The sequence below is a fragment of the Pristiophorus japonicus genome, chromosome 10 (assembly GCF_044704955.1).
Source record: "Pristiophorus japonicus isolate sPriJap1 chromosome 10, sPriJap1.hap1, whole genome shotgun sequence".
Taxonomy (NCBI): domain Eukaryota; kingdom Metazoa; phylum Chordata; class Chondrichthyes; family Pristiophoridae; genus Pristiophorus; species Pristiophorus japonicus.
Window position 1 is genome coordinate 183855848 of NC_091986.1, and position 26874 is coordinate 183882721.

Sequence of the window (26874 nt, forward strand, 5' to 3'; positions counted from 1 at the left end):
GTTACAATTTGGGATAGTTGGCTTTCATGATGTAAAACATGAAGTTTAATAAAGCTTCAATATATGGTTATAGAACAGGGTTAGGAGATGAGCAAGCAACAGAAATGTCAGATAGGGAGGGGATACAGAAATTAAATAGTGGAATCAGTGATGGCACACAGCAAACGATAAAGAACACGAGAAACATTTTAGTTCAACTAAAGAAAAACTGGTGAGGAAATATGAAAAGCTATTTGGTTCATGAAACTAGAATACTTTAGCAGAAGATCCATGCATAAATGGCATTTATATAATTTCTCCATGGTTTCAATGCAGTTTCCACCAAAGTTACAAAAGCCATTCAGGAAAACTCCTGCAGAAATTCAAATCCAAGATATCCTGCGTCACTCAATACACATAGTATGCCTCCCACATGCAGTGGAACGAGAAGTCTCCTCTCTCCACCTCCTTAGAGAATTCTTTTCTCACCCCAACTTTCTCTCTTCCTCCATACTTGTGTCCCCCCTCAACTAGACCCCTCCCCACCAAGGAAGGTCTCTTGCAAGTAGGTATTTCTGCCTGCTCATCCCAACCCTGCAACAGCCCATTTTTCCCATTCCCTGGGCTAGTGCTGCTGAAACAAACATGATCCTGCACATTCTACTTTGACAGTCAGTTTTTGTCTTCCCTCAGCTTCTTGTTTTGTTGCTATCCCCGTTTCCATTGTACTTATTTATTCCCATTCCACTGAACCTTTACCATTTCCTGCAACAGTTTGCATACAATATATTTTGGACACAAAGGGGAAGAAATTCGGGTCTTTTGTGCCTCCCATTGGGTGCTAATGGGGCGCAAACAACTTTTCGCCTGGGATGGACGCTGCTACCGACTCCCGTGAAATTCCGCGGGAGTTTAGCGGCGGGGCTAACTGGTAGTGCCCCATCCTACGGGTAGCGCCCTGGGATGCTGCGCCAGCGATGACGACATCGTGCACAGCAACCCATTTTCATCCTGGAGCGAAAATTGGGTAGCGTCCCATGAGGGTGCCATGGGCAATGTCCGCGCCAGCTTTGCAGGTCACATACCAGGCTTCAGGGTGAAAATTAAAAAAGGGAGGTGTGGCGCTGACTTAAAAAAAAATGGCTGACTTCCATGTCGCGACCTTGCCCTCTTCATTCTGTGTGGGGCTGCTGTCACGCACCCCGCTCTCCAGTGGTGGCCCTGCCTCCCCAATGCAGAGTCCACAGAGTGCCCTCACCTTTAATGGAAGGGAAGGGCCCCATGTTCCCGCCAGTGCTACGCGCCTCTACGCATAGCGCTGGAAAATTCCCCGAGGTCAGCACCCCAGACCCAACCAAGAGGGGAAATGGAGCACGAGAATTTGCGCTCAACTTCCTCTCGGGGGCGGTAGGCCCAAATTAGCTGTCGGGGCAGGACTTCTGTGCCTGGCACAGGAAGTCCCACCTTGCAGATGGTACCACCCCCACCCCCAATATCTCTGGTCAATTTTTTTTTCCAAGAAAAGCTATAACCTAAATCCCCAAATCAACATGTGAAGATCTGGTGCTCAAGATGAGGAACATCAGAGAAACTGGACATTTCTCTCTTCTCTCCTTCCTCTCAACCCCACCTTACTCTGCTTCATTGTGCCCCAATCCCAGCCTCAGGAAAATAGCCCTACAACCCCCAGTCATTTTTATTTTGTATTTTCTGAATGAAAATACCATTTCAAATTATGGGACATTTTATATTCATGGAGCGTAGAATTATTTTGAAACTATATGATCCCACAGCTTGGATCCCAGGACTAAAAATCCTCATTTAAATTAAATACAATTAATATGCTGCAGATTGGGATATTTATTCATAGAATAATTTTCCCTTTTACTCTTAATTTAGAGTAAACACCATTCCCTCTCTGCTGTTGTGTATCAACTGCATTTGACTGCACCTAGCCCTTTACCAATACTACACTCATCTGGCTAGAATGTGCACGCATAACATTTCTTCCAGTTTTTCATCACATCCTTGCAGCAAAGCATCATAGAATTTAAATTCATAAATTCTAAAACTGAATTTGTAAAGTGGTCTAGGTACTAGAATGTCCACGTTAGAAACCATGGCTGCCAGGATCGTCAATAGTTCCTTCTTTGTCTCAGTTGAAGCAGGCAAAGCACTCTATATACCCCTATGGGGAACATGGTACACGCAAAGAATGTACATCTTTTTGGGAGCATTGCATGTTCAATGACAAATTAAAGCATATCCTGTTTAAAAGGGATTGTTTAGGGTAATGAGGCAGAACCATCTGGGACCTCAAATCCAAGTAAAGTCTTGTTTGGCCAGGTTCAGTGCTGGTTAAAAGACTTCCTTTTCAGCACTGCAGGAAGTAATTCAGTGATCAATTATCATTATTTTATCTTCCCTTACGGTGGCTTGGACATCAAGACACAAGCAGGCCGATGGTCCACATTCTTCAGTTTCTTAATTTGCTGTGCCACTAAGAATTGTGGGCTTATGGAGATTCTTTTCTCAAACCTTCACCACAGATTTATGTTCAAAAGTTAGTGAAAACACAAAGATTTCAGATGATTTATTGTTTGGAAGCAATGGTGTCAAGTATGTGTTTGTCATGTTTGTCTGATGTTGGTTACATTCATCTGATTCATTCTTTAATAAAACACTATTAGTTCAGGCCAAAAATTATCTGATGTTTTACATTCATTTTGAAATTTTGGGGGGCGGGGGGGGGGGGGGGGGGGGGAGATGGGTGGAGGGCATGGCGAGTCGAATGAAAAGATCAAGGTGCGTCATTTTACATGCAACAATCTCATGTCTCAAGCTTAAGGTCAAATTTCATTTTATCCAGTATCTACTATCTACCATCTACCTAACAATGTGGAAAAATTGCCCAGGTGTGACCTATTCACAAAGTAGTACAGATCTAAACTGTCCATTTGCCACCCTTGCAGCCTCCTCCCAAATCATCAAATTAATCGAAAGAGTCATCAACATTACCATCAAGCACATGTAGCGGCTCCAACAATGTGCTTTTCAGCAGAAAGTTCCCAAAATAGTTCAAGAATCCCAGAAATTAACGCAACTCCGATGTGTTGCCGGGCTTGGGTGCACGACGAATCGCCTCAGTTTTGGATTCGGTAGGCTGGATCCCGTCTGCGGCAACCCTCCTGCCCAAAAACACACACTTGGACTTCTTTAGTCGCAGGCCTACCCGGTCCAGTCGGCGTAGCACCTCCTCCAGGTTGTGGAGGTGTTCCTCGGTGTCTCGACCCGTGATAAAGGATGTAGTCCTGAAATACGATTGTTCCAGGGATGGATTTGAGCAGGCTTTCCATGTTCCTTTGCAAGATAGCGGCTGATCGAATGCCAAACAGACACCTGTTGTGTGTGGTGGTCAGTACCTTGGATTCTTCGGCCAGTTCCTGGGTCATGTAGGCTGAAGTGAGGTCCAACTTGGTGAACAGCTTGCCGCCTGCCAGCGTGGCAGAGATCCTCCGCTCTCGGAAGCGGGTATTGGTCTTGTGATACTCGGTTGATAGTGGCCTTGTAGTCGCCACAGATCCTAACCAAGCCATCCATTTTTAGGACAGGGACGATGGGGCTTACCCAGTCGCTGAATTCAATGGGCGAAATCATGCCCTCTCTTAGCAACCTGTCCAACTCATTCAATTTTCTCCCGCATCACATACGGCACAGCTCTGGCTTTGTGGTGCATTGGTCTGGCGTCCGGGGTGATGCATACCACTACTTTGGTACCTTTGAAAGTCCCAACACCAGGTTGAAATATTGACTCAAATTTCTGTAGGACCTGAGCATGAACTTCGCTCCACATATGAAATGGCGTGCACATCCCCACCATTTCCAGTTCCTCCCCAAAAGCACGGGACCATTTCCCGGGACAATCCAGAGTAACAGCCGGTTCTGTGATCCATTATGTGTGACCACCAACATTGCACTGGGATGATCTCTTCGGTGTATGTCCATAGTTGCGTGTCAATGCGTTCTAGCTTGGGTCTGCTAGCTCTGAATGGCCAGTTTCTTGAATTGTTGGACACTCATAAGTGACTGGCTGGCCCCTGTGTCCAGCTCCATGCGTACCGGGATGCCGTTTAATAGGACATCATCAGAGGTGGCGTTTTGGTATATGAGCTGTGAATGTTTGCCATATGAACCCGCATCCATTGCTTTGTCCCAAGCATCATCAACCTGCCTTGCAGACCCCTCTTCTGGTTCATCTGCCTCGTAAATTAGCCTCGCTGCAGGCTTCCTGCACATTCTGGCTAAATGTCCCCTGAAGTTACAATTTCTACAGAGAAATTGTTGAAACCTACAGGTTTTTGCAGCATGTCTGTCCCCACATCTCCAGCATGAGCTGAGATCGTTGTGAACAAAAGGACTGTTACCAGGCATTCCTCTCGGATTGTCCCTTTGATTACTCTTGAGCACTGTGTTAATGGGTGTTAATGGCCCCATCCCGGGACGCATTGTCCACCGTGATGACATAAATGTCCATTCAACCTGCCATTGTCTCTGTTGAGGACCCACTCTAGAGTCTATTGCTGCCTGGGTGGTGTCGAATTTCCCTTGCCTGCGGGGTTCTGAGTCGCGTCTACAATGTTAACTCCCTGATCCATCGCCACGTTAGAAGCAGAGTTGCGCCGTATATTATCTTGGTTTCCTCCTCCCCCGCCATGAAGGTCTGAGTGATCAACGCCGCCGCTTCCAAGGTCAAGTCATTGGTCTCAATTAGCTTTCTGAAAATTCTGGCATGACCAATGCCATCAATAAAGAAATCCCTTAACATCTCCCCCATGCAGGCATCGGTGAACTTAGAGGCTGGCCAAGCGCTGAAGGTCCGCAACAAAGTCCAGTGTGCTCTGTCCTTCCCGACGTCTGTGTGTATAGAATCGGTGTCGGGCCATGTGTATACTGCTCGCCAGTTTGAGGTGCTCATCGATCAGCTTGCTGAGCTCTTCAAAGGTTTTGTCCGCTGGCTTCTCGGGTGCGAGATCTTTCATCAGTGCGTACGTCTTAGGTCCACAGCTGGTCAGTAGATGCACCCTTCGCTCGTCAGCCGCTGCATCTCCCAGCCAGTCCTTCATGACAAAGATCTGCTGGAGCCTCAACAAAATCGTCCCAGTCCTCACCAACGTTCCTCTGTGCTATCAGTGGCCATTCTCGTGAGTCGTTGATTCCCGTTTCTCGTCGCCAATGTAATGTCCTTACACAGTACTATAAATTCACGAGGCACATTCTGCAGACAAGGTCACTGTGACCTGAATCTTTATTCTCCGGACCAAGAAGTGATGACCCTGTGTGGGACCTGGATGACCAGGTGAGGAGTGTCTCCCACAAGTTCACCCCCCGTGGTCAAGGTGTGCATTTCTTAGGTGTATGCAGGGTTGTTATGAAGGTTACATATATGACAATCTTTCCTAGCTAAAATTTTACAGTCCTGGCAACATCTTCAAATCGCCTCTGTACTTCCTCTTCCTGTAATGTAACCAGAACTGTATATAACATTAGTTAGGCCACAGCTCATGCTGACTGTCCTTGATTAATCTGTCTTTGTCCCTCAGAATTGATTCCAATAATTTGCCCACCAATAACTGGCCTGTAATTACTTGATTTATCCCGTCCTCTCTTTTCTATGGGAGGAAGGGATGTCTATGGATGTTATTTATATGAACTTCCAGATGGCATTTGATAAGCTTCCACACAAGAGACTGTGAACAAAGGTAGAAACCCACAGAATTGAAGGCAATTTATTGACCTGGTTTGGAAATTGGCTTAGCGGCAAGGAGACAGCGAATAGGGAGAATTGGTAGGTACTCTAATTGGCAGGATGTGACTCGTGGTGTCCGCAGGGATCTCTGTTGGGGCCTCAACTATTCAGTGTTTATTAACAACTTATAGATGATGGCATAGAAAGTTATTTATCTAAATATACCGATGACAAAAAAATAGGCAGCATTGTAGGCAGTGTAGATGAAAGCATAACATTACAATGAGATATTTCTAGATTAAGTGAATGGGCAGTTGTGGCAAATGGATTTGAATGTAGGCAAATGTGAGGTCATCCACTTTGGTTCTAAAAAGGATAGAACAGGGTACTTTCTAAATTGTGAAAAGCTAAAAAGATTGGAAGTCCAAAGAGACTTGGGGGACCAGGTGCGTAGATTAAAATGTAAAAGTAGTACAGAACATAATCAAAAAGACTAATGGAATGCTGGCCTTTATATCCAGAGGACTAGAATACAAGGGGGTGGAAGTTATGCTGCAGCTATACAAAACCCTGGTTAGACCACACCTGGAGTACTGTGAGCAGTTCTGGGCATCACACCTTAGGAAGGATAGATTGGCCTTGGAGGGAGTGCAGTGTAGGTTTATCAGAATACCACCTAGACTTCAAGGGTTAATTCACAAGAAGAAACTACATAAATTATGGTTGTATTCCCTAAAATTTAAGACAGTTAAGGGATGATCTGATCAAAGTTTAAGATGTTAAGAGGGACAGATAGGGTAGAGAGAGAAACTATTTCTGCTGGTTGAGGATTCTAAGACCAGGGGGCATAGTCTAAAAATTAATGTCAGTCCTTTCAGGAGTGAAATTAGGAAACACTTCTAAACACAAATGGTGCTAGAGGTTTGGAACTCTTCCACAAACAATTGATGCTAGATCAATTGTTTTGGTTAAATCTCAGATTTAAAATCAAGATATTAAGCGGTATGGGGCAAAGGTGGGTATATGGAGTTAGGTCACAGATCAGCCATGATCTCATTGAATGGCAGAACAGGCTCACGGGGCTCAATGGCCTACTCCTGTAGAATAGTTGTGGGGAAAATGCTTGAAGCTATCATTAAGGAAGAAATAGCGGGACATCTAGATAGGAATAGTGCAATCAAGCAGACGCAACATGGATTCATGAAGGGGAAATCATGTTTAACTAATTTACTGGAATTATTTGAGGATATAACGAGCATGGTGGATAGAGGTATACCGATGGATGTGGCATATTTAGATTTCCAAAAGGCATTCGATAAGGTGCCACACAAAAGGTTACTGCAGAAGATAAAGGTACACGGAGTCAGAGGAAATGTATTAGCCAGCCAATTCTCTATCCATGCTAACAGAAAGCAGAGAGTCGGGAGAAATGGGTCCTTTTCAGATTGGAAATCCATGGTTAGTGGTGTGCCACAGGGATCAGTGCTGGGACCACAACTGTTTACAATATACAAAGATGACCTGGAAGAGGGGACAGAGTGTGGTGTAACAAAATTTGCAGATGACAAAGATTCGTGGGAAAGCGTTGTGTAAATGTCAGAGAGGCTGCAAAGAGATTTAGATAGGTTAAGCGAACGGGCCAATGTTTGGCAGATGGAATACAATGTCGGAAAATGTGAGGTCATCCACCTTGGGAGAAAAAAAAACAGTAAAAGGGATTATTATTTGAATGGGGAGAAATTACAACATGCTGCAGCGCAGAGGGACCTGGGGGTCTTTGTGCATGAATCCCAAAAAGTTAGTTTGCAGGTGCAGCAGGTAATCAGGAAGGCGAATGGAATGTTGGCCTTCATTGCGAGAGGGATGGAGTACAAAAGCAGGGAGGTCCTGCTGCAAATGTATAGGGTATTGGTGAGGCCGCACCTGGAGTATTGCGTGCAGTTTTGGTCACCTTACTTAAGGAAGTATATACTAGCTTTGGAGGGGGTACAGAGATGATTCACTAGGGAGGGGGTTACCTTATGATGATAGATTGAGTAGACTGGATCTTTACTTGGAGTTCAGAAGGATGAGGGTGATCTTATAGAAACATTTAAAATAATGAAAGGGTTAGACAAGATAGAGGCAGAGGTTGTTTCCACTGGTCGGGGAGACTAGAACTAGGGGGCACAGCCTCAAAATACGGGAGAGCCAATTTAAAACCGAGTTGAGAAGGAATTTCTTCTCCCAGAGGGTTGTGAATCTGTGGAATTCTCTGCCCAAGGAAGCAGTTGAGGCTAGCTCATTGAATGTATTCAAATCACAGATAGATAGATTTTTAACCAATAAGGGAATTAAGGGTTACGGGGAGCGGGCGGGTAAGTGGAGCTGAGTCCACGGCCAGATCAGCCAAGATTTTGTTGAATGGCGGAGCAGGCTCGAGGGGCTAGATGGCCTACTCCTGTTCCTAATTCTCATGTTCTTATGTTCCTATATTCCTGTAGCAGGATAGCATTGCAGAGTTCTTCAGGGGACATTCTCAGCCCAACAACTATCAGTTTATTAATGACCATCCCTCCATCATAAGTGCAGAAGTGAGGGATATTTGGTGAATATTCTACATGTAGCGTGCAACTCTACTTACAACTCCAATAATGCAGTAGCCTATGCCAACCTGCAACAACATCCAGGCTTGAGCCAACATGTGGGAGGTAATGATCATTTCCAGTAAGAAAAGTCCCAACCACTTTCCCTGACCTTCAATGGCATCAGCATTGCCAAATCTGCCATCAACATCCTAGAGGGGGAGGGGAAATCACTATTTATCATATGTTTCTATAAACTTAACTTGATCCACCAGATCAATACCAAATGGCCACAACAGTGAGGCAGAGGCTGGATAGTGTGAGATGAGTGGCTGACCATCTGACCCCTCAAAGCATCTACAAGGCTCAAGTCAGGAATGTGATGCATAGAACAAAACATAGAAAATAGGTGGAGTACTCCATTTGGCCCTTCGAGCCAGCACCACCATTCAATATCATGGCTGATCATGCAACTTCAGTACCTCATTCCTGCTTTCTCTCCATACCCCTTGATCCCTTTAGCCGTAAGAGCCACATCTAACTCCCTTTTGAATATATCAAACGAAATGGCCTCAACAACTTTGTGGTAGAGAATTCCACAGGTTCACAATTCTTTGAGTGAAGAAGTTTCTCCTCATCTCAGTCCTAAATGGCTTACCCCTTATCCTTTGACTGTGACCCCTGGTTCTGGACTTCCCCAACATCGGGAACATTCTTCCTGCATCTAACCTGTCCAATCCCATCAGAATTTTCTATGTTTCTATGAGATCCCCTCTCATTCTTCTAAATTCCAGTGCATCTAAGCCTAGTCAATCTAGTCTTTCTTCATAGGTCAGTCCTGCCATCCCGGGAATCAGTCTGGTGAACCTTCGCTGCACTCCCTCAATAGCAAGAACGCCCTTCCTCAGATTAGGAGACCAAAACTGCACACAATCTGCCTTCCTGTTTTTGCCACCAAAGTGGATAACCTCACACTTATCCACATCTGCCATGCATTTGCCCACTCACCTAACCTGTCCAAGTCCCCCTGCATCCTCCTCGCACATCGCACAGCCACCCAACTTAGTGTCATCTGCAAACTTGGATATTACATTCAATTCCTTTGTCTAAATCATTAATGTATATTGTAAAGGGCTGGGGTCCCAGCACTGAACCTTGCGGCACCCTACTAGTCACTGCCTGCCATTCTGAAAAGGACCCGTTTATTCCTACTCTTTGCTTCCTGTCTGCCAAAGAGTTCTCTATCCACATCAATACATTATCCCCAATACCATGTGCCCTAATTTTGCATACCAATCTCTTGTGTGGGACCTTGTCAAAAGCCTTTTGAAAGTCCAAATACACCACATCCACTGGTTCTCCCTTGTCCACTCTACTAGATGCATCCTCAAAAATTCTAGAAGATTTGTCAAGCATGATTTCCCTTTCATAAATCCATGCTGACTTGGACTGATCCTGTCACTGCTTTCCAAATGCGTTATTACATCTTTAATAATTTATTCCAGCATTATCCCCCACCACCGATAACAGGCTAACCAGTCTATAATTCTCTCTTTTCGCTCTTTTTTTTAAAAAAAAGTGGGGTTACATTAGCTACCCTCCAGTCCATAGGAACTGAACCAGAGTCCATGGAATGTTGGAAAATGACCACCAATACATCTACTATTTCTAGGGCCACGTACTCTGGGATGCAGACGGGGATTTATCGGCCTTCAGTCCCTTCAATTTCCCGAACACCATTTCCTAACTAATAAGGATTTCCCTCAGTTCCCCCTTCTCGCTAGACCCTTGGTCCCCTAGTATTTCCGGAAGGTTATTTGTGTTTTCCTTACTGAAGACAGAACCAAAGTATTTGTTCAATTTGTCTACCATTTCCTTGTTCCCCATTTCTGACTGCAAGGGACCTACCCTTAGTCCTCCTCTGCTGAATTCTAAATTTCTCCCAGTCCTCCGGTTTGCTGCTTTTTCTGGCCAATTTATATGCCTCTTCCTTGGATTTAACACTTTCCCTAATTTCCCTTGTTAACCACGGTTGAGCCACCTTCCCTTTTCTATTCTTACACCATACAGGGATGCAATAGTTGCCAATCGCCTAGATGGGTGCAGCGGCAAAAACACTCCACAATCTAGGACAGAGCAGCTTGCTTAATCACAACCTTGCCACTGTAACTGCAGTATATAGCCACTCATCAAGTTTCTAACGAGTAGTACTGTGCTGACTTTTGGTCCCTCACATTGTGGGTGATAGCGGCCCTGGAAAAGGTCCAAAGGAGAGCTACAAGAATGACTCCTAGCTTAAAGACTCAGTTAGTCATAGGTTCAAGGACCTTGGTCTATTTACTGCAGTATAAATTTAGAGGTGACCTGATAGAGGCCTATAAAATAATTAAAGGGCTGGATAGCATCCCTATTTTTACATTATTGCAGTTTAGCATATTGGGGATGACCAGAGAACACGAGTTTAAACTATGCAAGAGTAGGAATAGAATGGATGTTCGGCGGTTCTTCTCCCAGATAATCGGGCCCTGCAATACATTGGCAGCTTGTGTGGTGGGTGTTGAGACTCTGCATGCTGTCAAGAGGGAGCAGGATCTGTTCCTGACTAGGGCAGAGGTTGCATCATAGTAAGTGACTAAACCTTAGAGAGAGCACTTGGTCCACATGATCTCTGGACTGGTTTCAATTGCTGGAGAGGAATGTTAGAGTATTTTTCACCTTATTGGCCGAGTTTTCTCCCTTTTAAGCCTCTCCCAGGAGATTACTTGGTCACGGGGCTGGGTATGGGGGGGCACGGGGAGTATCATCTAGCTGTGATGGTCCAGCTATCATGGTGTGGGGTAGGCTTGAAGGCCCAATTGATCTTTTCCTGCCCGCTAATTTTGTGTGATGGCAATAGCATCTACCAACCTCATGACCTCTACCTCCAAGAAGTACAAGAGCAGCCCTGTTGGAACTCCATCTCCAAGTCACACACCATCCCGCCCGGGACATGTGCCACCATTCCTTCATTGGTACTGGATCCTAACCTTGGAATTCCCTACCCAAGACCACCATGGAGCACAATTAATGCAGGACTGTAGTGATTTAAAAAGGCAGCCCATTACCATCTACTCACGATGTGGGTGGAGCTGGCAAAGTCACAGTTTTGCCTATCCCTAGTTGCCCCGAACAAATATTTTAAAAGTGTGTGCTTGCTAATGAAAGCTAACTCCACGCTGAACGCAAGAAAGTAGTGGGAAGACATCCAAATTGTAACAATTTTCCCAATTTACATTGGTTGTCATGTTCAGTACATTAGATCAAATTTATGAGCACAAATGCAAGACAAACATTTATAACAAAATCATAAACTAATGGGTGCTTTAATTCAACTTGAACTCCTCCTCCTCTGGCAAGAAACAAGATAAAACATTTTAATGTAATATATGTGCTATTTGGAATGCAATTAATATCGTTACCAAGCTTTCCTGATCTACTAGTTATCGTATGCTTTACCTTACAATTTTCTTGTGTTGCACAAACACACTGAAATACGAGCACCTTCTTCACAATAATTTCAACTTTCAGGTCACTGCCATTGTTTCTACCAACTCCTGCATGGAACAAAGTCAACAGATTTTTATTAATTTGTAAGAATCTATATATAAGTGTTAATGGTTTCAGATTTGATCATTCTCAATCAAAACGAGTCATGCATAATTACTAAATATAGGGATTCATTGTGCTTTTGGTTTATAAGATCTTGTAGCTATCTGCAGGAGGAAAATAAAAACCTCAAACACATTAAAGCTAGGAGACTCAATTAACCTCCAAAAATGGAGTGTTCAGCATTTCTGACAATTATTTCGGCATCCAGATTACCAAAATACAAACTTGCTCAATCTGTGCAAATTTGATAATTATGAAAATTTGAAAGACATGAATTGTGATAACAGTTGTGCCCCACTGGCAGTTACTAAAGGCTAATTGACCAATGATGTCACTTGTGCATTTGTAGATCAGAAAGTGAAGGAATATTAAAATGACTATTTGGCCACCCAGCACAATGCATTAGAAGAGAGTTTTGAGATAATGAGTTTGCCACTCTTATTGTACCATGTCCTATATCACTACTGAATGCTAAATCTTTCCATTCTAAATAAGTTTCTGGCATTGGATATCTTACTGTATTGGTATACTTCCAGCTCTCTACTTGAAGTGCCCAAAAATCCCAATCATGTAACATGCAGAACTAAGTCAACCAGAAAAAAAGATACAGCAAATAAAAACTTTTGTAGATAACACGTCACTCCCACTGAATGTTTCAAAGCACTTTGAAGTTTAGTCATTTGTTACATCGACAACCACTGCAGCCAATTTGCACACAGTTCCACAAACAGCAGATGAGATATATGGCCAGTTAATCAATTTTGATGGCGTTGCTCAAGGGATGAATGTTGGCAAGGACACTGGGAGAACTTCCGGCTTTTTTTTTTTTTCGAAAAGAGACTGCACTAAGGATATTTTAAATCCACTTGAACAGAAAAATTAGTTCAGTTTAACATCTCATCCAGAAGACAATATAGAACTCCCTCAGTGCTACATTGAAGCATCAACATAGATGTGTGTTCAAGTTCTGGGTTGTAGCTTGAATGCAACCTTTTGACTGAGGAAAGAATGCTACCACATTCAGACAAACACTCCATAATTAAGATGTACTTGGTACACAAGGGAAGATGGGATAGCTCCACCCATTGGAGGAGATGCAGAGAAGGGCAACAGGAATGTAAAAGGGGTGAGCAAAGAGGAAAGACAAAAGTAGCTTAAACTATTGATTATATTCTGTGCAGTACCAGAAGTTACCATTTTACATTCAGCACTTGCATTTATATGACACCTGGTAACATCTCCGAGAAGTGTCCCCGAGCACTCCACATACGACAAATTACTTTGAAAGTGCAGCCTGTTTTTATAGGTGAACTTGGCAGCCATTTTGCACACAGCAAGGTTCCTTCAAATATCAATTTGTTTACTTGCTTCAAATTGAAGTATTTTCTCTAGCTACTGAAAGAACATTTTCAAATGGTGCCCATGGCATTAGCTTAATGTCTCAACCAAAAGAATGGTATCTCCAAGGCAGTACTCCACCATGAGCTGCAAGGAAGATTGGTGTAAACAATTATGTAATTATCTGTGTTTAAGATCAAGGCATAGTTTTAGGCAACGAACACCTAGAGTCTGTTCACCGCGAGCACGCGGAAGCCAAACGCAAACAGCGGAAGGAGCGCAGGACAACCCAAGCAGGCCATTCACCCGTCCCTCCAACCACCGTCTGTCCCACCTATAACAGAAACTGTAGGTCGCACATTGGACTCAGTCACCGGAGAACTCAGTGTGGAAGCAAGTTTTCCTCAACTCCGAGGGACTGCCCAATGTGGTAAGCACCCTTGAACCCACAACCTTCTGACTCGGACAAGTCACACTCCAGAGACTTGAGCACAAAAATCTAGGTGGACGCTCTAGTGCAGTGCTGCACTGACAGAGGTGCAGTCTTTCAGATGAGACATTAAACGGCTGCTCTCAGGTGGATGTAGAAGATCCCATGGCACTATTTCGAAGGCGGCCAATATTTATCCCTCAATCATGAAAACAGATTATCTGGTCATGATCTCATTGTGCTGAGAGCTGGTTGTGCACAAATTGACTGCCATGTTTCCTACATTACAACAGTGACTACATTTCAAAAATATTTTGTTGGTTGTAAAGCACTGGGACATGCAGAGATCATGAAAGGCACTATACAAATGCAAGTTTTTCTTTTACTGAAGACATGACCAAGTGTCAGCTCGAGGGGCTCTCAAATTGATCACCATACACCAGGTGCAAGTCATTTTTGTTCTGCCTAAAAATAGTGCTCAGATAAAGCATTTAAATAAAGTACCATAACCTCACACGAGAGTTTGGTTACATAAAGAACCGTAGATATGGAATACCCGATGACCGTGCCTCATCTCTAACCATAGGCAATGTTTAAATAACAGTGCCTAAGATTATGTGCTCAAGTCCTGAGCCCATAACTTCTGTTTTAGAAACAAGGATGCAATTAACCTAGCCCAGTAAAAAGTTCTGCTAAACAAAAGTTTGGGATAAAATTAGCTCACCATGAATTGAATAGATTCTAATGCTTTTCATTTTTAGTTTCTTCTGTGGTGGAGGTTGCCGTTTGTACTCATTTTTCATTACTTCATAGTAGCCAACATATCTACTCTGAAAGGCAAGAAAGAAAGCATTTCAAATGCTACTCATACACATTGTTTATAATAACTTGCAGAACAGTACAATTCCCCTTATTTTGCATAAAAACCCAGAGATTACAATTACACTATTTCTGAAACAAGCTGATTTAAGAGGCCAAGTTATAGTACTGTTGTCTGTATGGACGCATTGGGCAATTAAAGCATCCCACAAGTCAGGGCTTCATGAATTTCAGTAACTTAATGTAGATGAATCTAAACTTGGTTATACCACCCTGAACATTCAATATTGATAATACATGCAGTTAAATGCAACTTTAGTATGTAAATTAACATAATATAGCTCAGGAGAAAGCTTTTTTGTGGTGATTAACTTATAAAACTAGGCATGGAGTAATACCCTTTCCCTCCAAAAATATAGTTGGCATGTTACACACAAGTCAAATAATTTATTACCTGGGAGGGAGTTTCCACTCCTTGAAATTTTGAACTGACACTTGTGTCAGTTCTCCTTTCTCCAAAGTAGTCTAGACTTTCCTATCAGAAAAGCAGAGCAAAATATTACTACAAGATTCCAGTTCTTTAATATATTTAGAGCTCAGAAACCAAGCACAATATTCAATCTATTTAAAATAAAGCATCGTCTTAACCAAAGCTTCACATAAAACTCTGCAAAATGAAAATTAGTTTACCTTTGCATTCTCAAATTGATCACTGTCAATCAACCAGGTACAGACCATCGTTCCAGTTCTGCCTAAAAAAAAAATCTCATAAATACAAAGTTTAAAGATAACCTTGCATACAGTAGAATTGAGAGAACAATGGATAAGGGGATGCCCTAAAATTGTACTGTAACCCCAACTACACACCAGTCACTCTTCTGACCGAGCGAGAGAATGCCAGTTAAAACCACTAGCAAAATCAAAACATCCAACACTTGGCAAGATCATAGATGAATTTGACCCAAAAACAAACTAAAAAAGGTTCCACAATCATGCATCAATTGACTCAATGCCCTACCCAATCCACCAGTTCCTACAAGTTATAGCCCTGTAACCAAAAAGCCACGAGTATTATTTGTTGTGTTTTTTTTTTGCCAAAACAGCCATCACAATGGTCTAGCAGCAATTAATGTTTTGTAATCATTGCAAGGTTATGGTCAAGAGCCACAATATCTTGAAAACCTAGATCAAAAAGATCCCAATAATCATTTACACATCCATATTAATTTCTACAGGGCTCCATTTTACCTTTAAAATTTCCAATGACTAATGGAGGAACAATGGGAGCGGTTTTGCACTCCCAGCAAAGATCCTTGCAAATAGGGAGCACAGATTCTAGGTAGGACAAGAAACAGTGGCCCCAAGTTTCGTCCCGCGGCGAAAACGGCGCACCTCCGTGCTGGGCGCCTGTTTTTCGCGCCAAAAAAAAAAGTCCGATATTCTTGGAGCTCGATGTCTGCTTGGCGTGGCGTGCTCTTCGCAGCAGGGGGCGGAGCCTAACACTCGCACCGATTTTCTAAGTAGCAGGGGGCGGGTATAATTTAAATTAGCCTTCGTGGTGCCGGCAACCCTGCACGTGCACGTTGGAGCGTGCGCGCAGTCTCACACAAACATTGGCACTCGCCCATTTTTTAAAATACTGCAGAAAAAAAAAGTGAAGATTTGTTTCTTGGACCCCTGCAAAGGCTTGCAATTTAATTTTTTGATATTTCTGTGTGTGAGGGAGTGATTTTAGCAGCACTGCTCAATAAATCACCTGCTGAAATCAGTGAGTTCAGCTTTTCACTGCTAAACTTGCAGAACCGGTGCTGCATTGGTGCATGCAAATTAAGGACTGTGTGTTTGGAGAAATAAGAGTGCCAATTCAACTTTGCAATACGTGGTGTTGACCGTGCAGCACCCATTCTGCAAATTTAAATATAAAACTGTCGATGTGGCTGCCTCTCCCTGTCCAAATGGCCTCAGTCCTCCTCACAGCTCAAAGGCTGCTGCTGTATCTTCGGCTGCCGGCCAGCCACTGACGCCACTGATATCCTATGGCCGAATGGCCTCATGTCCGTCCGCTGCCGGCCAGCCACTGACGCCGCCCCTAAAGCATAGCCGAATGGCCTCAAGAACCTTAATGAGCTGCGTGTGTCCTGCGTTGATTCTTCGGCTGCCGGCCAGCCACTGACGCCGCTGCTATCTCATGGCCGAATGGCCTCGGGTCCGTCCGGTGCTGCTTCTTCGCGGCCAGCCACGAAGAGAATGAAGGCCTGCCTCAAGCACTGCAGCTCAGCTCGAAGCTTGCTGCCGTCGAGACACTGATGCCACACTCCTGCCTGTCTCCAACATGAAAGGCCTGCCTGAAGCACAGCAGCTCGAAGGCTGATGCCATTTCACAGGTAGGAACATGGTTTATTTAATCTTTTCTTTGCTTATAAATTTTTATTCAGGTTGGATTTATTTGTATAATATTTGTATAAGTATAACTAAGGATTTATTGTAGAATTTAATGACTTCCCTCCCCCCCCCCCCACCTCGTTCCTGACGCCTAATTTGTAACCTGCGCTTGATTTTTTAATGTGTAGACAAGGTTTTTTCAAGCCTACAAAAATCTTCACTTGCTCCATTCTAAGTTAGTTTGGAGTACGTTTTCACTGGAAACTTTCAAATCAGGCGTCAGTGGCTGGACACGCCCCCTTTTGAAAAAAAAATTCTGTTCAAAAATGAAACTGTTCTACCTGACTAGAACTGCAGAAAACTTAAATGTGGGGAATTCCGATTTCTAAGATACTCTGTTCTCCACCAGTTGCTCCTAAAAATCAGGAGCAAATCATGTGGAAACTTGGGGCCATAGAAACATAGAAAATAGGTGCAGGAGCAGGCCATTCAGCCCTTTGAGCCTGCAACACCATTCAATAGGATCATGGCTGATCATGCAACTTCAGTACCCCATTCCTGCCTTCTCTCCATACCCCCTGATCCCTTTAGCCGCAAGGGCCACATCTAACTCCCTTTTGAATATATCCAACGATCTGGACTCAGCAACTTTGTGGTAGAGAATTCTATGGGTTCACAATTCAATAGGTGAAAAAGTTTCTCCTCATCTCAGTCCTAAATGGCTTACCCCTTATCCTTAGACTGGTTCTGGACTTCCAACATCGGGAACATTCTTCCTGCATCTAACCTGTCCAATCCAGTCAATTTTATATGCTTCTATGAGATCCCCTCTCATTCTTCTAAGTTCCAGTGAATATAAGCCTAGTCGATCCAGTCTTTCTTGATATGTCAGTCCTGCCACTATGACCGTGTAAACTCAATTCTCGAATACATGTTTGCTGCAAGTATGATTCCTTGTTGGGAATGCAGAATTACCCCTAATAATCTCCCTTTCCAGTGAGTGACCATGGTATTGAGACCCTTAACTTGGAGTGTTCTCTCAGTACAGTTAGCACTAGATGGAAAGAAAATCGGTTTGTTTTGAGGTGAATTTTCTTGGTCATGTAATACATAAAAGATGGCTAATTACGTAGGAATATAAAGTTATGGAAGGGGTACTCAACAATGTTACTCTTAAAATAGTCATTTTTCTAGCCTTGATTACACAAAGTCTTCAATGCTCACTTGTGCTCCAAAACCTTTCCCACTTTGTCACTAAAAAGGCTCTTCATTGTGCCATTTCATGCTTTCCTCTTTCAATTTCACTGAAGTTTAATTCATGCCTTTTGACAGCAGTTGCAGCATTAATAAACCTACTCAATTGGGCTTGGAGAATATGGAGGGCTAAAATTGATGCCAGACATCAAAACAGGATTAGGAAGCTTTCCAGATCAACGATCCCATATCATAAAAGTCTGCATTAGATGGTGACTGCTTAATACCGGGCAATTTTGCCCAACAGCAACATAAATATTTCCCTCCAAATTTTGATCTCCAATTTCTGACCCACTTGTATAGGTACAAGAACTTTCCTTCATTTACTGGCGCACACACACACACGCGTCTGAGGAGGTCAGCATCTCCTCTGCAGTGCCAATACATAAATGTACTTCAGATGCTATTATTCTTTAGTGTTTTACAAGATATGGTTCAAAAAGAGGACAAATCAAAATCAATAAAAAAGGACAAGTTTTAATAAAATATTAAAATTTGGTGAACCAGTAACCACAACTCCTATTGTTTCCTCACTCTCGTGTTCTCCTCCCCCAAGTATTGTAGTGAATTGTGTGTGTCTGTCTAGCCCAGGTTTGGTTTCTTGTACTTAGTCTCTCTGCATGAATTCTTGTGTTGCAAACTTATTTCTGGCTTTGATCCTCCAATAGTTATTCAGTTTAGGAATCAATATCTATCAAAGGTCACTGAATGCTTGTGAGCAAGAACCTCAGTATCATGCAGCATTCAGCTTTGAGGCCAGTGATAAATCATTAATGTACAATAAACAAATATTTTACTTCACTACGCACTGTTTAACTATGTGCTAATACTACTACTAGTGGAATTGGGTTCTCCTTTTTGGAAATTTACCTCAATCCATGACCAGTTGGGTAGAAATGATCAAGTCAAGATTTTGATTACAAAGGCCTGTTATTTGTTGAAACAACAAAATACATCAGTTTTGAGATTTTTAAATTACAGGTACTCAAATTCACCAAAAAAAAAAAGTGCTGAAAGTAGAAGCTACCTGGTCTTTTCAAATTTTGAAGCGGTCAAGGAAAGTTCTATAAAGTCATGCATCGAATACATCGCACAATTGAGTTACATCCAGTGTCACGCTCAGAATTACTTTTAACCTGCAAGGTTACTGATCAGGCCATCCCTCAGTTTCTTTAAGTGACACCGCAGTTTTGCTTTTCTTTTTTCCAGGTTCTAACTAAACTACTTACTTAATGTTTCCTTTTATCAGCCATCTCCACAGGCCTTACTGTCCTTCCATTGAAGGACCTTGGGTCGTCAGCCAATCATCCTCCTAGCCTTGCTGTCTTATTTGCAAATGTTTGGATGGTCACCCAGCCAGCTCCCACCTCAAACCAATGTCACTGCTGATCCACCTACCAGTTAGGCCTCTGGTTATAGGTCTTCCCCAACTATTCCAAGGCTACCCAACATCCTTTCTTCCCTCTACTCATCAGCTTCTCATTGCAGTACTACACCGGTCAATTGAGATTATGTACTCAAATTTCTGAAGTACAGCTTAAGCCCAAGACCTTCTGACTGTACACAAGAATTCTGTGTCAGAGTCCCTAAAATCCAGAGTGCACCTGGATTGGTCAAGGACTCTCGTTAAACAATAAGCATGACCCACAGATTATGACACAGAACCCTTGTTGCATATACAAACAGAAGGTCATGGGTTCAAACCCCACCAGAGACTTGCACACATAATTACACTGACAGACACTTCCCAGAGTGCTGTACTGTCAATGGAGTCACCCTTTAGACATAATGGCCCCAAGTTTCCACATGATTTGCTCCTGATTTTTAGGAGCAACTGGTGGAGAACAGAGTATCTTAGAAATCGGAATTCCCCACATTTAAGTTTTCTGCAGTTCTAGTCAGGTAGAACAGTTTCACTTTTGAACAGAATTTTTTTTTCAAAAGGGGGCGTGTCCAGCCACTGACGCCTGATTTGAAAGTTTCCAGTGAAAACGTACTCCAAACTAACTTAGAATGGAGCAAGTGAAGATTTTTGTAGGCTTGAAAAAACCTTGTCTACACATTAAAAAATCAAGCGCAGGTTACAAATTAGGCGTCGGGAACGAGGTGGGGGGGGGAAGGGAAGTCATTAAATTCTACAATAAATCCTTAGTTATACTTATACAAATATTATACAAATAAATCCAACCTGAATATAAATTTATAAGCAAAGAAAAGATTAAATAAACCATGTTCCTACCTGTGTGAAAGTGCTTCAGGCAGGCCTTTCAGGCAGCGGTTTGCCGGCGGGACCGACCGACGGCAGGGGGAGGGAGAAAGCTGGAAGAAGCCTCATTACTTGAGGCAGCCGTTTGCTGTCAGGCCCGACCGACAGCAGAGGGGGAGAAAGCTGCAAGAAGCCTCAATGCTGATCATGGAAGGGCAATGTGGTTTTATTAAAAAATGTTAAAAATTGAACAGCTACAAAGAATCTGAATAGTCTCAAACAAGTGCATGTGTCCCGTTTATCACAGTCTATCTTTAATTACAGAATGCACTCCCTCACCCTCGCACACAGAAATATCAAGAAAATTAAAATGCAAGCCTTTGCAAGGGTTCAATAAACAAATTTTCACTTTTCCTGCAGCACTTTTTAAAATGGCCGAGTGCCAATGTTTACTTCAGACTGCGCGTGCGCGAACGCTCCAACGCGCAGGGTTGCCGGCACCAAAAAAAAATAATTTAATTTAAATTGTACCCGCCCCCTCCTACTTACAAAATCGGCACGCGTGGTAGGCTCTGCCCCGTGCGCCGCGCCAAGCAGACATTGAGCTGCAAGGCGCTCGAGACTACCGCTTTTTTTTCAGGCGCCGTTTTCAGCGCAAGAAACGGGCGCCCAGCTCAGAGGGGCGCCCGTTTTGCCGCGTGTGGAAACTTGGGGCCGATAAATTAAGGTCCCATCTGTCCTCAGGAGTGAGTACAATATTTCGTGGCATCATTCGAAAAGGAACACTGCTGTTTGTGGACCTTTGCTGTGCCAAATTGGCTGCAGTTTATCTACATTACAACAGTGACAGCACTTCAAAAATATTTAATTGGCTGTGAAGCACTTGGGACATCCAGAGGACATGAAAGGCACCATATAAATTCAAGTACTTCCCTTACTCACTATGGTAAGCTTTCTTCTTTATGAAAGGCAAACTGAAAAGCAATTTAGCAAAAAGAACAATTGTAAGCCACTGAAATCTTCATTTCCCACCACTTCTCGTTTCTTGCAAAATAAAACTAATGCAACTGTACAGGCACTTTTGGGCAAAAAGCCCACTTTCTCTTAACTAGATCCAAGCAAAATGCCATCTATTCTGATGCAGGCTGCCTGGGTTGATTGGAGAGGGGGTGGAATTGTCCAAGGGAGTGCTTCCATGGAAAATTTTGAATTTATCTTTAAAAAAAGTTATTCATTCTCATCCCCCAAAAGCAACCTCCCATATTCAACATCCACAACCCAAGCTCAGAGACTCTATCCCCACTAAATCCAGTTCATAGATACTACCCCATCCTTTTAGGGTTCTGCCCATTTTATACCAACACTTGGCCATCACTGCCCCCCACTCTTTCTCCTCCCCCTTTCTTCCCCCCCCCCCCCCATCCACACACACCACTACTACTCTCCGCTCGCTCGCTCCCTTCCCCCCCAACCCCCAATGTGGCACTCTTCTTGCCCAATCCAAAACAAATAGTATGCTTTCTACACTTCATTCAAGCTGGCACACCTTCCATCATCCCACATCCCAAAAACACTACTTATAGATTCCCCCACTTTTTCTCTCGCAATCTTGAGTATCGTTGCAAGAAAGAAAGAAAAGACTTGCATTTATACAGTGCCTTTCATAACCTCAGGACGTTCCAAAGCCCTTTATAGCCAATGAAGAACTTTTGAATGGTCATCAAATAGAAGTCATTCTGGCTGCTGCTAACTAAATATGAATTCCTATTCCCACCTCAGTTTGTAGTGGCCAGAATCACCTCAATTTGAAGCAACTTTCAAGGAGTAATACTTAGCATCCCAGTCCATTGTATTTTTATTAGCAAATGTTGACAGGTGAAACAGACTCCCAAAATGTTGCTCATTTGCTGAATGCTTTGTTGCAACTGCACCAAAAACAACATTTCCCCAATCACTTGTCAAAAGATACAAATTCATAAATATTAGAGAACTTCCACAGAAATTCATCCCCAATCTCTCCAGGATGCCAAGTCATCATTCATGTTAACTAGATTTGGCCATTTAGGAGAAAGATCAAAGAAGCACTTTCCCCACAGACAGTGGAAACCTCAGCCAAAATAGGGGTCTGGATGCTGGATCAATTGAAATTTTAAGATTGATAGATTATTGTTCGATAGGGGTATCAAGGGATACAACTCAAAGGTAAGTAAATGGCGGTGAGGTACAGATCAACCACAATCTAATTCAAATGGCAGAAGAGGCTTGAGGGGCTGAATGGCCTACTCCTGTTCCTATGTTTCCAGATCATCCTCTCCAAAACATCAATTACAGGTCATAGGCTCTCAAAAGCTGCCCTGTTGTTAATTGAATAGATGCAATATTTCAGATCAGCCTGGGAGCAGATCTGGAGATCTCCCTGAAGATAGCAATTGAAGACCAAGAAAATGACATCTTCATTGAGGGGATTACAACAGCAATTACTGGATTCCCCCCAACCCAGATAAGAAAATAAGAAATTAATCTATTGACTTTTGAATTTGATAACCTATCAAGGGTCAGAATTATATACACATGCAAAAATGTCAACTATTGAACCAAAAGTCTCCTACCTTTACCACCTTTGCAATGGATTGCTATAACATTTTTCTCATCAGCTGCCATCCAATCCCGAACATTAGCTGTAAATTTCAGCATGTCCCTGATGTATAAAACGTCAACTTTAGCAAGGTAGTTTTTTTTTTAAATTTAAAAAAAAGCTTTCACTTTAACTAGACAAAAACACTTACTCCAGAGCAGGTACATTGTGGTCATCAATGAAAACTCTCTCCACTCTGTAATGGAAGTATCTGGGGTTGTAGCCTTTTTCGCCTAACACACAAACAGAACATCAGTTAGAATCAGATATTGAAAATCAAATGAAGCAGCTGGTAGTAACCCACTACTATTAGGTGGGTAACAACTTTTAGAAATCACTCCAAGTTTTATTCTCCTTAATTTCTTGTTGCACTCAAGTTGAAGAGCATCATTTCTTCCCCCTCCACATCTCTTACATGCAGTTATTCCTGGGCTCTCCCCCACGCCCACAGGAAAGGAACAAATAGGAGTTATTCAAGAGGACACCTAACTTAAGGTTGATGAAATAGAGTTATTAAAAAAAAAATCTATGCAGAGTCTTTTGCAATTTCTCCAGTCACTTTGCTCAAGTGCTTCCAAGAACTACAGCAACTGGGGAAATACAGAAGGAGGAATATTTACCGCCAGCAAGCGAAGGTGTTGGAAGAACACTGCAGTTACTTAAATCATCTGCAGCATGCATGACACAAGAAACCCATTTAAAATACCTGGCATTACCAGCTGTGATTGTCTGCTCCTTTATAAATGGCAACTGTGTGAACAATAGCACAAACACAATTTTGCACCACAAACGGCGTCAAGAATTCACAAACCATGTCAGGAAAAGGTTAGTGAACTGGAATTCAATAGGAGTTGGCCAGCTTTTTCCAATAACACTCATGCTCTGGCAACTTTAATGTTGCCAATGTTGGGGGTAGGGTAGCATAGTGGTTATGTTACTGGACATAATCCAGTGACCTGGACTGATGATCCGGGGATACGAGTTCACGATGGCAGCAAGGGAATTTAAATTCAGTTAAGTGATTAAATCTGGAATAAAAAGCTAGCATCAGTAAAGGTGATCATGAAATTACCGGATTGTCATTAAAAACCCTCCATCTGGTTCACTAATGTCCTTTAGGAAAGGAAATCTGCTGTCCTTACCCAGTCTGGTCTGTGTGTGACTCCAGATCCATAGCAATGTGGTTGACTCTTAATTGACCTCTGAAATGGCCTAGCAAGCCACTCAGTTGTAGGACGACAATAAATGCTGGTCTTGCCAGCAACACCCACATCCCATGAAGGAATTAAAAAATGCAATTTTTCTTTTTATTTGTATCTGAAAGAGTGGTTTAGTCGAAGCCATGCAGAGTGTGAAGATAGAGCTGTTCTACTGCAAGTTATGAAAAAAATTACTTACATCTTTTCTCAATAAATTTTAGTCAGTCATTGTATTAGAGGTTGAAAGTGGACTTCAGTCTGCATCCTTTTGGGGGAAGCTAGTTGTAGCGGTAGTAGGAAGGTTTGCAGTTGCTAAAGCCCTTGGAGCCTTGAGAAACTGGGGTTGTTCTCCTTGGAGCAAAGGAGGTCGAGGGGAGATTTGATAGAGGTGTACAAGATGATGATGGGTTTGGATAAGGTAGACAGAAAGGCTGATCCCACCATTAGCTTTTGGTACACAGATTTAAGGTTTTGGGCAAGATACAGGGGAGATGTGAGGAACAACTTTTTTTACACAGCAAGTGGTAATCAAGGGTGGTGGAAGCTGAGACAATCAAGGATTTCAAAAGGAAATTGGATAGGCACTTGAGGGAAATAAATTTGCAGGGCTATGGGGATACAGTAGGGAAATGGGACTGGCTGGATTACTCGAGAGCCGGCATGGATTCGATGGGCTGACTGGCCTCCTTCTGTGCCATTATGACTATCTAATGACAGACCCATCAGGAGACATCTTAAAAATGAAAGTAGTTATTTTCTAAAGGTTAACACCTGCAATATGAAAATCTTTCAGTTTAAAAAGATGCTACCAGAATGATTCATCTATAGTTCAGTATTCAAGTTCAGGGTCCAGTTTTAAACTTTTCAGTTGCTGTAATTGACATATGCTTCCTGCAGCTCAGGCAGTCAGCATGGATTTATGAAGGGGAAGTCATGTTTGACAAATTTGCTGGAGTTCTTCGAAGATGTAACGAACAGGGTGGATAAAGGGGAACCAGTGGATGTGGTGTATTTGGACTTCCATAAGGCATTTGACAAGGTGCCACATAAAAGGTTACTGCACAAGATAAGAGTTCACGGGGTTGAGGGTAATATATTAGCATGGATAGAGGATTGGCTAACTAACAGTCGGGATAAATGGCTCATTCTCTGGTTGGTAACCAGTAGCTAGCGGGGTGCCGCAGGGATCAGTGCTGGGACCCCAACTATTTACAATCCATATTAACAACTTAGAAGGGACTGAGTGTAATGTAGCCAAGTTTGCTGACGATAAAGATGTGAGGAAAAGCAATGTGTGAGAACACAAAAAAATCTGCAAAAGGACATAGGTAGGCTAAGTGAGTGGGCAAAAATTTGGCAGATGGAGTATAATGTTGGAAAGTGTGAGGTCATGCACTTTGGCAGAAAAAAAAAAGAGCAAGTTATTATTTAAATGGAGAAATATTGCAAAGTGCCACAGTAGAGCAGGACCTGGGGGTACTTGTGCATGAAGCAATACTATGCAGGTACAGCAAGTGATCAGGAAGGCCAATGGTATCTTGGCCTTTATTGCAAAGGAGATGGAGTATAAAAACAGGGAAGTCTTGCTACAGCTATACAGGGTATTGGCGAGGCCATACCTGGAATACTGTGTAGTTTTGGTTTCCATATTTACGAAAGGATATACTTGCTTTGGAGGCAGTTCAGAAAAGGTTCACTAGGTTAATTCCAGGGATGAGGGGGCTTGACTTATGAGGAAAGATCGAGTAGGTTGGAATTCATTGGAATTCAGAAGAATGAGAGGTGATCTTATCAAAACGTATAAGATTATGAGGGGGCTTGACAAGGTGAATGCAGAGAGGATGTTTCCACTGATGGGGGAGACTAGAACTAGAGGGCATGGTCTTAGAATAAGGGGCCGTCCATTTAAAACAGAGATGAGGAGAAATTTCTTCAGAGGGTTGCAAATTTGTGGAATTTTCCACCTCAGAGCTGTGGAAGCTGGGACATTGAATAAATTTAAGACAGAAATAGACAGTTTACACGATAAGGGGAAAAGGGGTTATGGAGAGCGGGCGGGGAAGTGGAGCGGAGTCAATGATCAGATAAGCCATGATCTTATTGAATGGCGGAGCAGGCTCAAGGGGCCGTATGGCTTACTCCTGTTCCTACTTATGTTCTTATGAATCACCACCTCACCCCCACAATAAGATATTTAAGTAGTCTAACTTTGTCCCCATCACTGCATTTTCTTATCCTTTTCCAGCATTTTCCTGCGCTTTTTTTTTTATTTAGCATGATACTGATGCAAACATTAATGGAGCAATAAATATTGAATATGTATGTCTGATCTGCAAGATTTCTAAAGGGCACATGAAGTATCATGCTGTAATTTTGTCTGTAGAGTTAGAAATATGGTTATAATTTTCAGTCTGAATAGCAAGATCTGACAGTATGGAGTGTTGTGCTTTACAGGAGGGGGCAGGGCTACATGGTTGGCAGCACATGCAACTACCAGTGCAAAATATAAAAGAATGATTTTTAATCCTGTAGCACACTATTCCAATTCACAGTATCCAGAAGTGTGTGTACGCAAGAGGTAGAAGTCAGCTTCTGATGCAGAGTTGGAAATCATAACAGACAAGATAACAGATGTAAAAAAAAAAGTTAAAAAAATTACGAATAAAAAAAAAAG

The 26874-nt window shown here is 42.7% G+C and overlaps 1 protein-coding gene across 1 annotated transcript in view; it reads right to left on the reverse strand.

Moving 5' to 3' along the window:
* Positions 1–26874, reverse strand: part of tpte (transmembrane phosphatase with tensin homology) — a 120851-nt gene that overhangs the window by 1592 nt on the left and 92385 nt on the right. The window contains exons 12-17 of the mRNA XM_070891331.1: positions 23153–23234; positions 22976–23064; positions 15215–15276; positions 14979–15059; positions 14430–14535; positions 11785–11882 (exon numbers count right to left, since the gene is read on the reverse strand). Coding sequence (XP_070747432.1) covers positions 11785–11882; positions 14430–14535; positions 14979–15059; positions 15215–15276; positions 22976–23064; positions 23153–23234 — 518 coding nt within the window. The remainder of the gene's footprint in view (positions 1–11784; positions 11883–14429; positions 14536–14978; positions 15060–15214; positions 15277–22975; positions 23065–23152; positions 23235–26874) is intronic.